This window comes from Phaethon lepturus, unplaced genomic scaffold (assembly GCF_000687285.1).
Source record: "Phaethon lepturus isolate BGI_N335 unplaced genomic scaffold, ASM68728v1 scaffold3985, whole genome shotgun sequence".
NCBI lineage: Eukaryota > Metazoa > Chordata > Aves > Phaethontiformes > Phaethontidae > Phaethon > Phaethon lepturus.
In genome coordinates, this window is record NW_010541042.1 from 51,595 (window position 1) to 64,516 (window position 12,922).

The following is a 12,922-nucleotide window of genomic DNA, read 5'->3' on the forward strand; positions in this document are numbered from 1 at the left end:
GAAGCAGCCCTCTCTGCTTGCGTTCTTGCTTAGTTGTCCCTAAACAGATGCTTATAGTGGAGCTAATACACGGGACGGAACTGCCTGTTGGCCTCACCAAGTACTGCTGTTCTCATACTCTTAAATACTTCCATTAAAGTAACTTCCTGACTGCTTCTCTTTCCTTCTTTCTTTCTCCCTCCTTTTTTTTTCTTAAAGTAGAGAAAATGCACATATTCAAAGTCTCTTTTACTCTACTGTGCTAAAAATTTCCCAGGGACTTTCCAGATACAAACCCACCTCCTTTTTGAGGCTCATTTCTAGTAGGGCTCACAGTGCCACTTCTAACTTCTTTCACCCCAGAAGGGGTCACGTTCAAAAAAAAGAGTTTTTGCTGAAGATGTTTCTGAACTGCAAATATTCTAAGAAATCTTTCAGTACGTATGTGAAAGAAAGGACTCAGCAATTTACACCGGGGCACTGGGGAAAAATGCTTAAAGGAAACAGAAGTATAAGAGACAAAGCAACGGACTGCTTGAAAAAAAAAAAAATTAAAAAATGTAAGTCAGGCATGCTTTTGGCTTGGACCCACACAGGCAGAACAGATGGCTGAAAGCGTGAAGCAGCTGGTGACTGCCTTGGGGCACAGAGGGGTCCAAAAGGAGATGGGTAAACTGGCAATCTTGCAACTGCGTGGTGTTTGGAGCCCAGGTGAGCTGGAACAGTGCTGATATACTGTTAGAATTATCTGTATTTGCTAGTGTTTACGTGTTATCTACATGATAATTGACTATATATGTTTATGGTATCAGCAGTTTTGTGTAGTTAGCAGAGTTAGGTATGATTTCTTATCTGTAAACTCCAGGGCATTATCAAAACACTGAGCAGATGCGTGTGATATGCCCAGTGTGTTTTCCTACTCCAGACACAGCTATCAGTTCAGGGGTGACTCATAAGCACAGTCAGGCTTCCTACAGAAGCTGAAAACTTTTTCAGACTTTGCAAAATTCGAGAATCAAACTTTCAACCCGATGTTGTACACCACAGACTAGCAGGGTGGCAGAAAACACGGGAACGTTATCAGCCGCCACCACCAGTGAAAACCTGATTGTCTGGTTCACAGCCACTGGAAGCCTGGAAGGGAGAGCAGAAAAGTCCCAGAGGCAAAACAGGAGATGCTGAGCAGATGAAGCTGGAGATGCCAAAACAGACTGCTCTCTTTGTTGAGTAAGAGAACTGTATTGTCCTAGAGGAGGACAGGGCTGTGAGAGCCAAGGCTTTGAGGAAAAGGGGGTTGGAAAGAATTTGAAGAAAGAAGTGCTATGGGTAGGAAGGGGGTTTGAGGTAGGCTGCTCAGAGCTGTGGGATGGCAACAGTTCTGGAAAAAGGATCTGTTGAAAGCTCTGGGTTGGCAAGTATCTGGAGAGGAGGATGAGGTATGTGAGCGGCTCCTGGGCAAGAGGTGATCAGGCATGTCCAATCAGGCTACAGATTTAGGAGTGAGGCATATACTCGGCACTGGACTACTCCTTCCTCTTAGAAAACCGCCCCTATTCCTTTTGTAAGCTGTCAGAAATACAACAGCCCTCACTTTGCTTCTCATGTCTGTGATTTCCACTTGTTCTCTGCCAACACAGCTCCTCCTGATGGAGGTCACCTTTGGGCCTGAACCCACATCTGTCATAGATTGTAGGATCGGTCAAGTTGCTAAGATCCTGGGAAGTCTCTCATCTAACCTCCTGCTCAAAGCATGTCAACACTGAATGGAGAGCCTCTGTCACAACTGATGTAAAAATCTCCACCACCCTCAAGATATTTGCGATCAACCCCTTTCTCTTCTTCTCATATAAACCTTTAGCTTGTTCTTACAGCAACTCTACTTTCAAATCTTTCCTCTTTTGACTGGCTAGGCAATCTAGTTTAAATCACTAACTTTGCATGTATATGCACTGATTTGAGACTATAGAACAGCTAAACCCTACAATAAAAGGAAACCAAGAGGATGTCTATGGTACAATTACAACATCTTGAAAATTTTTACAGTCTTCTATATTTGCTTTATTCTATTATGCATAGCAGTCATCATGAATACTTTAAGCAAAGTATTATTTCAGCAACTGTAAATGAAACATATTTATGAGGCTTTTTAGATAAGTTTAATCACATTATTAGTAATTTCAAATTTATTTCAGGGAACTCAATAGAAAGAGACTAATAAAACCGCATATTGTAATTGTGCTAGATAATGTACTAAATTTAGATTCTCTTTCACCCAGAAACTGAGCAATAAGGAACATGGGAATGGGACTATCTTGCTTTTCTCAGACAGCCCTGGTTTTATTTTAACTTGAATAATAACAATATCCTGCACAGTTTGACTTGCACATTGCAGGAACAGTTATATAATTCATGACAGCCATGCAAAGGCAAAAGTTGATGTGGTAAGGAGCTTATAAAAGGTCGGCTATCTTGTGTCTCTTGAGATGTCCCACAGAAAGCCTTAGCCTGCTAAAGGAGAAGAGAATGTAGCACTTTCTTAAAGCTACACGCTTTTCTGAAGGAACACCAAAAAACAAACTAAGAAGATCATAGCATGTTATATCCCATTCATGATATAACATCCACTGTTTAAAGGACTTTCAAAATTTAACTAAAAGCTTTGTGAAAAAATTGATTACTGAGAAAAATTAATAAGGATTTGTATTTTTACTTCTCTTCATTTTTCATAAAAGTGATTTAACCTCTGAATAGCCATTCTCTCTATTAAATATGATTTTAGATTTATATATAAATTTAATATTTTTATGCGATTCTGACATGAAAAAAATATTTCTAATATTTTTTCTCATTCATTCTGGTAATTTATAGTCAGTACCTGTTACTGGCCCCTTACACAGATATGCAAAGTTGCTCTTTGCTTGAGAGGAGCCACTTCTTGCTTGAAATGAGGTGTGCTCCACTGGTGGAGACTGAGATCCCCACTACTCAACTGCTTTTTTGAATTTCAGTCTCTTGGCTCATTTATTCCTGAGATGTAATTTTGTACAGTGTGCTAGGGAATATGTTGGTACTTCTTATTTTTGAAACAGAAATTAATCTTCTGCAGGTGATAGCTGTTTTCTTCATTAAAACCTGTGCAACCAATAGTAAATAAAATAAAGTGCACTTACATACGGTAAAAGGATGGTATCACTGCTAACACCACACAAACTAATGAGAAACTGCAGTGTTATCCTAAGGTTGTTACTCCATTTTTCATTGTTGGCCAAAGCATTCCAGACGTTTTCCATCTCTGGTCCGGGAATTTCATCTCCATACTGCAAAGGATCATAGGCATACATTTCTTGACATACACAGACCTCCAAACTAAGTGAAGCTCTTTTAGAGCATTTTCTCATGCAAAACCAACAGTAAAATGCTTTAAGAAGTAACAAACAGTATTTTCAAAAGCTACCTAACAGACTTCAGAGTATTAATTCTATTTAAAAGTACTTAGGTTCAGATCCACAGAAGGACTTAAATCACACAAAAAAAAGCCTTTCAGGAATATAAATTCAGAAGTTCATCCCAAAATCAGGCAGTTTATTGGGTTTCATCTTTACAGTTGTTCAAGCAACTGAAGTTCTGTTTCTGCATGTCTTGTACCCAAATGCTTCAGTCTTCACATCAGTAAACAATTTGGTACCTCTCCTCTGAGTAAATCCTAGCAGAATTAAGCATTAGACAGCTCTTTGCTTTCACATTGGAAACGAGCATCTTTTGCTTTCTTCTGCAAGTTCTGGTTATAGGAATGACTCCCTTTTGTCCAGTCCTTTAAACGGATTGTGCATGCATGCGGGAGTCTAAAATGGAAGCTGTTCTGTTTCCTATGTAAAATCTTTGGCTCACACTTTGAGAAGACTGTTTTAATCACTGCACAGACTGACTGACATTCTGCTAGGAGAGGCAATTTCCAGGTCAAGCTATTCTACTGAATTTATGATCTAATATGTATTAGCTACACCTATACTGTCACTGGCATCTACATCTTCTGTCATCTACACTGGTACTTGCAGGTGCCAGTCCCTTTATCACACATACAGTCTCAAAGACAGGTCAATCAATAGGGTTTGAAGAAAGCACACTTGTTCACTCTGGAACAAAAACTTTGTGTGCTTTTGGAAGCAACTTACTCCAAGGACTGCTGATAGGCAGTAAAGGTGGGACTACATCACATCTGTTTTCAACCCATAAAATTCCTCTAACAATATCCTAGAGACTCTGTACCACCAGATAATTCATGAGCCAGTATCATGCCCTGGATATGCAACAAGTATCAAAACTAACATTCTGGTGGGCTGAAGCACAGCCCCCACATTACTTCAGACAAGCTGATATGACAAAATGCATACAAAAGAATAATTACGTTTTACTTACAGGGCCTCAACATGAGGCAAGATCCAGAATCAACTGCTATGGAGCATGGATACAGACATTTTGCTCGAGAGAGGATTAACCCTGAGCAGGATAGGAAATGTGAACCGCGCTGTCCCATCTGACACAGGTACCAGGCATTACTTCCTGGAGTTTATGTATTCAGCAGTTTAGACATATGTACTCAATCAGGCAAAAGCAGTGCCAGAACAGGCACAGAATACTAGTATAGTAGCCTGCAACTCAGCAAAGAGAAGGAACAGATGGATTCCCAGTACCTTCTCCACCAGCTGCTTAGGCATTTTACATGAAAAAAGTAATTGGAGAAAAGGAATCCCTGGTCCTTTATCAGGACCTGGGATGTAAAATACAGAAAAATGCTTTAACTAGCACCTTAGAAATTTTTACCCATTTTTTCCTTTTCTCTCCCTCAAAGAATATTTAAGTGTTTCCTAGAAAGTACAGGAGCTTCAGCAGAACAAATTCCAGATGCTCATTCTCACCCCCAAATAAACTTTCATCTGCTGCCTTAGGCATTAACCCGGGAGGTGATATAGGAGGGAACTGAACGTTGCTCCTCTATAACTAAACCTTAATGCTCTCACTATTAGGTTTTTTTTTTTAAAGGGGTAAAACACTTTCCTTTTTTCATGTTTTGAAAGAGAACAGTTTTAGCATTGTGCTTACAAGAAAAAGTGAAGGAACTTCTTCAAAAAGAAGCTTGTGTCTGATTAGTACAGATCGTTCCAGTGCAAAATTTCTGATATCAGAGGGAAGAAACCGAAGTACCTTTTGCTTAAGAAACATAAGCTGAATATTTCAGAAACTGTTTTACAGGTTGGTTTTTTTTGTTTGTTTTGCTTTTTTACCTTGGCTGTCATATACATGAGGTTATTAAGAACCAGTGAGGTGGCCTCAGGAGAGCCCCAGCCATTGCCTTTTAGTCCACTTGTGACTGTTATTTCCCCATCCTTGTCCTTCAGTTCATCTTCTGGAGTGGTGGGGCTTGAACCAGGGAGGAGCAGTCTGTTGTCTACAAGTTCAATATTATGAAGCCATGGCAGTAGATAGGTAAGCATGATCTGTCTTCCATTTGGATGTGTTGTCGGAAATCGCTGGCTTACCTCTAAAATAGTAGAAGTTGAAAAGGACATGTTAGTTTATGAAGAAAACCTTAAATACATGGTTTAAATCAGATTTCTGACATGTTTTAGACCACCTGATGGTTTTTACCTTGCAAACCAAAGCATACAAAAGCATGTACTTGACCTTCCTGAAGAGAAACATTAATTTAATGGTCAATAATAGCAAGCAATTGGTCAGGTCGTCTGTCTAAAATAACTAACATAGTCTGGGCTTAGAAACAGAAAGTCACCCCTTGTTACTGTGCCATATTATGTATTATGTGAAATGGATGTCAGTAAAGAGGAAAAAGGATAGTTCTATTAATTGGCTGTTATTCTAGAATTTCAAGAACTTTTGGAGAATTACAATAAACATTCAAAAGTATTCTGCAGAATTACAAGTGCTCCATCAGCCTCCACCTTTTTAAGCTATAGTTTAAATCTTAAGGCACTTATGACAGAGTTTGCAAAAACACCTTGCATATATTAGGAATCTTACTTCCTTTGGGGAGTCCTATAAAATTCATAGTTGGCTGCCAGTCCAGGAGTGCTGTATACTGCACTTTATATAGGTTATAAAAAAGAACTGGGACTGTAAGGGAAATAGATTTGGAAAATCTGGGATAAGAAATACAGTGACAGGCTTCCTGCCAAGGTGAATCACATTAGCTCTCTTTACCAGAATTCTTCTGTAAAATCAGTACAGTTAATGTTTCCTTTCTTTCCTCACTGCCTGTTTTTTTAAAAATCTCCAAGAGATACACTGTTCTCTCACATTATGATTCTAGATGTATAGAAAGGTGCTCTGATTTGGACTGTCTATCTGAGTTCTTTTAAACGACATAGCCACTACAGCAACATGAATAGATGGGTTAACAGTAATAACGAACAATGTTTGGGTTTTTTTAAAGAAAAACGCGCCATCAGAATTTCCCTACACCAGTATAACTCATGGTATCTTGGGCACTAAGAAATGGATGATGTATTGATCCTTTACCCTTCCTCCAGCCCCTACAGACTGAGTAAAAACAACAGACTGGGGTTTTAAGAGACAGTAAGAATTCCCATGATTACAGACATTGCATTCTGTTATTTAAAAACTAGAGCAACACATTAGATGGACTGATTAAAACTGACAGATAGGTCTCAAAACATAATTGTTCCCAGGAATGGTCTCAGAGTGGGCATATTCTGAATGGTGCTCCTGCAGGTCTGATTCATTAACATTTTTCTCAGTAACCCTGAAAAAATGTATTTCTGATAAAATTAAAATGATACTAATGACTCGCAGATGTGCAAATAAAAGAAGGTAGAGATCACTCATTCAGAGTGATTTGAATCATTGGTGAAACTGGACACATGCAATCAATCTTCCCAAAGTTCAAGTCATATTTATGTAAAATGAAGAATTCTGTCCTCGCAGTTATCATACGTAAAAGAAGAATCACTATGCTTAACATAAGAACCTATAATAGTAGAGTTTACCAATTTCACTTTAACTTATCCAGGGCCCTTGTAATTTCAAAATTACCCTAAGATGACACAAGTGGCACAGAATCCCCAACCAAGGTTTTTAAATAGCTATTCTGTAGGAAATATATATTGCATTCCTAAATCTGATTTGACCTGAACCAGACTAAAACCAGCTCAAGCTACATTTGTAAACAGAATTCCTGTTCACAGGTGGAAATGTCTTAGCACTCTGCCATTTGTACAAAAATGTAAAGTAGATAATAAGTCAAATAGATGTAGGTACCTGAAAAAAGTGGAAGGGTAAGTTCAGGATACATCCTTGCGAGTTCGTATGAAAGAAGGGTGAGTGAGACACTGTAAAGAGGTGGCAATGGACCATGTGTACCGTACAAGATACTGCCCGGTCTTTGCTCAGCTACCTTTTTTGAATAAACAAAAAGCTTTGATTCAAGGATCTATGAAAGAGAGAAAAAAATGTAATGAGACAATAATAATTCATTAATTCGGGAAATGTCAGCATTTCAAGTTTTGGTATCAGAGAATGATCTCTATGCTTTGGAGTATACTCTCCAAATTTCAAAGACACCACAACTAATATTTTCCCACTAATTTTTATATAAAAATTCCCCTAAGCATTTATAGCCAAGACAAAACTAATTGTCTATTTTCAAAACAAAAATAAAAGCAAATAAACAGCACTTTATAAGAAGTTCACAAAAAACCCCAAAGATAGGAGGACACACGCATTTGGTTGTTTTAAAAAAAAGGAGCTGATACATGCCTGCATAAGTTGCATGGAAATTTCATAAATCTCTCTGTTCGTGTCAGATGCCTTGAACAGCACCAAGTTTAAAAGCGTCACTATATCAAAAGGATAGTTCCTAGAAGAATAAACAGTACATTTTCATGAACATTGGTGAGTAATGCAGACTCTATTCACCCTCATTTACTCTGTAATATGGTCTAAAGAGACTGTCATCTTTCTTTTCTCTGTTCTACTACCAGAATATGGGAACGGGAGCTTTTATGAACACACGCTGCTTGATCAAAGGGCCATCTGGTGAATGGGAAGAAAGAAGGGATTATCTACAATTACCTTAGACTAATACTTAGGAATGCACTGAGTTACCCACAGTGAGAAATGCAATACCTGTGTCTGTAACTGTCAATTGATTTTAATTTCTAACAAAAACTATTTATAGAACAGGCCAACACTCATGAGAGAAGATGGGTAGCACAAAAACTTCCAGGGATAAAGTGCTACCTCTTAAGGCAAGCTGCAATGAAAACAGTCCCTTTGGAGAAAAGGTGCTATCTCTGACATGAACATTCCCAGATATTAAACAGTTCTATCAAAATTGTTTTCAAAGAGTAAACACATGGAACTACTTCGAGAAGTCCACTATCTATAAAGTCAACATTAATTGTACGGATAAACATATTAAAGTGTTAACCTAATAAGAATATTGCTAGAAGAGCAATTCCCATGTCACAATAGCTGGATTTTCAGTAAGTAAGTTTATGCTTTTTCATTATGATTTTTAAATGCACCTGATTCAATTGTGAACCAGCAATTTCTCAGCCTAGAGCTACTGTGCTCCTGGATAGCTGCAGAATGCCTATTTGGGTATTTTAGTGTTAAAAAATATCGCAAATACATGCGTGGCATGGGACTTTCTTGTGAATTCCAAATTCCCAAGCTCCAATGCATCCTCTACACCTGTCTCTTTGCCCTTCCACTAAGTTTAAAAAACAATTAAAAAAAAGAAAGGAAGTGGCTTCTTTGTAGAAAGAGAGACATCAACAATGAGATACATTCCTGCTCATTTTACAAGTAGTTTAAGCAGTGGCCTCTCTATACATGTTGATAGACAACAGAGGAAAAACCATAACAGCTTTCAAATATTAATAGATATCTCCAACTTGATAGAAATCAGACTTTCCCTTCAAAGTAAATCATGCAGATCATACTCTCAATTTTTACTATAGGTATGGGCAAGATTATTTTTTAGGACACAGTGGCACAGGTAACACAATCTGAGGAAAAAATACTGGCTGAAAACCTGACAGGTTTATGTGCTCATTAAACAAAAACAACCCCTTAAAATAACTGAATTTGTAAACACAAAGTTCCATTCATATTTTTAAAATCTCAATATAATGCAGTCTATAGTCTAGTTGTTCCTGTAAGAACAAAACGCTTTTACAGATAAATTCTAAAATACTTGACTTGTTTTGATTTGCTGCATCCCAAGTATTTCTCTGTTGAACTATGCTGATCACATATCTTACCAAATTATTTTTTGTCAAGACTGAAATTTTCAGATTTCAATTAGGTGCTTTTTTTTAGACTACCATTAAATTTCTCTACAACTTTTGTCTCAAAAAGATACAGAAAAAAAACATGAAAAATTTTCTGGTGGCCTGACACAAAAGCAGTATTTGTATCTGTGTCTTCTTGTACCTTGTGCTTGCTTAGTGTTAGCAGCAGTGATGATACCAGTCTATAGAGAAGTAACAGATAATCACATCAAATGAAAGCTGGTTAGAAAAAGAACAAAATAATTACTTTCAAGCTAATAACATTTAAAACTTTTTTCCTTTTACAAAGTATTTCAAAATATTTTGAAATCAGATTTATGACCTATGTTCAAATTAGTGTGTTATGGTTATTTTGTATCTTCCTAAGCAAAATAACATAAAAATGCCACAGATTTCATACGGTAAGAGCATCTTCTACCAAGCACACCACTTTGTTTTCAGAATCATGGAAATAAAGTGACACAGTTCCCACGAGTTAAGAGAATATAACGTTAAGAGTGTGACTAACAATTCTTTCGAACACAAGCTGAACCTCCATTTGTCATTGCATTTGAAAGTGTAGGTTAATAGATTAATTAATACCTGCTTCCACACACAGTTGCAATGGCTTTGAAACATCCAGAGGCAAGCTGGTATGATCCAGTATAACATCTATCAATAGCCCAGTTGAAGAGATTGATTTGATCAGGATTCAGTTCTAGCAACAGGACTACAACCTCACAGCCAAGCTGATGAACCTGAGAATATAAATACATGCCAAAACACGATTGGTGAGATCAGATGTGTTCATTCTCTACAACTCTTAGAGTGACATAGGCAAAACAAGGGGAAAACACAGTATTCAAATTAAGTAAAAAGAAATCAGAAAATTTATCATAAACTTATTTCAGGGATAGCACAGTTGAAATGTGACTCAGTTTTCAATACTGCTCACTTCAAAGAAAATTGTATGTACAAAGACTACATAAATGAAATAAATTTTCAAAGGAGGTTTCCAAAATTAAGCATGGAAAAAAGCAGAATCTTTGGAAAAATCTAAGACTTGATAGAGTCTCACCTAATCTTGATGATAGGTGTTTTTGCGCAACTTCCATGTGTACTACTTAACTGATTTGTTAAATGCTTATTTCCTACTTCATGTGAGTTTCATAAAGTGACACACTTTCATGTTTATCCTTCTTTTGACTAACACAGAAGCAAGGCAGAGAAAGAAAAATATCTTTTGCAAGCCTGGGGGTATGAAATCTTGTATGTTTAATGCAGCTACACCAAGCACTCTAAAGACTACAGACCTTGTATCACTTAATCCTTTTACCATCACTGCTACCAACACACCACAAGTAAGGCTTGGACTACACCTTTGTGATCCTTCAGTAGAGGACAGAACTGCAACACCAAACACTAATGTCTATTAATATTCTGTCACCAGGTGTAGTTAACTACTTGTAAAGACTGCAAATGATATTTAATGTTAAAGGACAGGATAGGATCCTTCTCACCTAAATCTGAACTAGCTGCATAGGCGATGCACTTTAGTTACAGTCCTTCATTACAGTGATTAATCATGAATTACAGTGATTATCTTAGGGAAAACAAATTTCACCTATCATATCCAAACTTTGTTTTTCAAGAGGAAAAGTTATTAAAAAAAAGGGTAATTTTTGCCCCTAGTTACTTTATGAGTGGTATATACCAATGATCAATTAGATGTGGTGATACAATATTTGTTGTTGATAATGAAAACGTCAGGAGGAAAGGGGTGTCTTTTACTTTCTCTTGTTCTGTATTTCCTTCCCACAGCCATAAGAATTTCAATTATATGTTATCACTTACACATGTCTTTATAGCTCCATCCCTACCAAGATTCCAGAATCTTATCTAATTTCCAAGAGATTTTCTCTGTAGCTATCCCTCCTTTCTTCTAATTTGTCCAATTTTTTTTCATAATAGATTACCATTTCTACAGCATGCATCCTCTAGCTGCTCCACGATACTTCAGGCTTTGCTGTCTGCATTTTTTTAGCAAGCACAGTCATCTCTGCTGGTATGAGATTTTTAGGGACAACAGCAGATCAAGATACCACAACAGCAAGTGCAAGATACAGAAAGGGAAAGATCATTGTTCTCTCTCTCCACTTCATGTAAATCACCAATCTACTCCTCCTTGATCAAAGAGATAGTCCAATCAGCCATAAATACAGAAGGACTGGATAGCTACAAAGTCAAAACCCATCTTCCCAGAAATGGAAGAGAAAACTGCAAGAATAATCTATTACATGTTCTTTGAAAAGAAAAAAAAATTTTCTTTCTTCTCCTGAATCACTTACCATCTGTCCTGGTTTCAGCCGGGATAAAGTTAGTTTTCTTCATGGAACCTAGTGTGAGGCTGTGTTTTGGATTTGGGATGAGAAAATGTTGATAACGTGCTGATGTTTTGGGTTGTTGCTGGGCAGTCAGGGACTGTCCAGCTTCCCATGCTGGCCTGACAGTGAGGGGGCTGGGGGTGCCCGGGGAGCTGGGAGGGGACACAGCTGGGACAGCTGACCCAGGCTGGCCAAAGGGGTATTCCCTACCATATGGCGTCATGCTCAGTATATAAAGTTGGGACAAAGGAGAAGGAAGAGGTGGAGAGGACCTTTGGCGTTATGGTGTCCATCTTCCCAAGTAACCGTTATGTGTCATGGAGCCCTGCTTCCCTGGAGATGGCTGAACACCTGCCTGCCCATGGGACGTGGTGAATGAATTCCCTGTTTTGCTCTGCTTGTGTGCATGGCTTTTGCTTTACCTATTAAACTGTCTTTATCTCAAACCATGAGTTTTCTCACTTGTACCCTTCCGATTCTCTCCCCTGTCCCACCATGGGGGAGGGAGCAAGTGGGTGCGTGGGGCTTAGTTGCTGGCTGGGGTTAAACCATGACATCGTCTTGACTTCTTTGGAAGATCTACCCACGCACTTTCACTCAAGATTTGTTTCACTAGCATCTATGATACCAAGCAGGAAGGGATTTTACATTCTTATTGCACAGAAACTTGAAGCAGGTGGGCGGAAGCACTCCAAATAGAAATACAAATATTTCTGAGTTCGTGACGTTTTTAACCTTTCTTTATCAGCAGACAAAAAGCCTAAATTTTATGTTGCAAGCAACACTGTTGCTCTTTAAAAAAAAAACCCTTGCAATTATTTTACCTTATTATTTACCTACATTGTATTTTGAGAAATAATAATTCTTTTACTATTTAAATGCTTTTAAATTAATTACACTTTTGTATTAGAAACTTGCATAAAGCTATTGTTTCCTCCACAAAACAAAATATATACAGTCATAGTTCTTACACTCACAAACTCTTTACTCACCCAGTACAGAGATTAAAATTTTTCATCAGTGTTGCATTTTGGGGAGTACTTACACGTAAATCTTGACAAGCCAGAATGTTATCAAGCCATTTGTAAAGATATCCATCAGGGGAAAGACCAACATTATCAAACACAGGTCCACAGCAGAGCACAGCTGACATGGCCTAAAAACACAAGGAAATTTAGTTACACAAAAAAATAACAGGAACGAACCTTTCAGAATGATTTGAGCCCAGATCCAGGCTAACAGGAATGC

At 37.8% G+C, this 12,922-nt stretch overlaps 1 protein-coding gene across 1 annotated transcript in view; it reads right to left on the reverse strand.

Moving 5' to 3' along the window:
* FRY (furry homolog (Drosophila)) overlaps window positions 1-12,922 on the reverse strand; it is a gene marked incomplete at its 3' end in the record, with an annotated part of 116,936 nt that overhangs the window by 49,429 nt on the left and 54,585 nt on the right. Inside the window, exons 27-32 of the mRNA XM_010287599.1 lie at window positions 12,720-12,830; window positions 9,894-10,048; window positions 7,771-7,870; window positions 7,273-7,444; window positions 5,262-5,518; window positions 3,150-3,296 (exon numbers count right to left, since the gene is read on the reverse strand). Of these exons, the coding sequence (XP_010285901.1) occupies window positions 3,150-3,296; window positions 5,262-5,518; window positions 7,273-7,444; window positions 7,771-7,870; window positions 9,894-10,048; window positions 12,720-12,830 (942 nt within the window). The remainder of the gene's footprint in view (window positions 1-3,149; window positions 3,297-5,261; window positions 5,519-7,272; window positions 7,445-7,770; window positions 7,871-9,893; window positions 10,049-12,719; window positions 12,831-12,922) is intronic.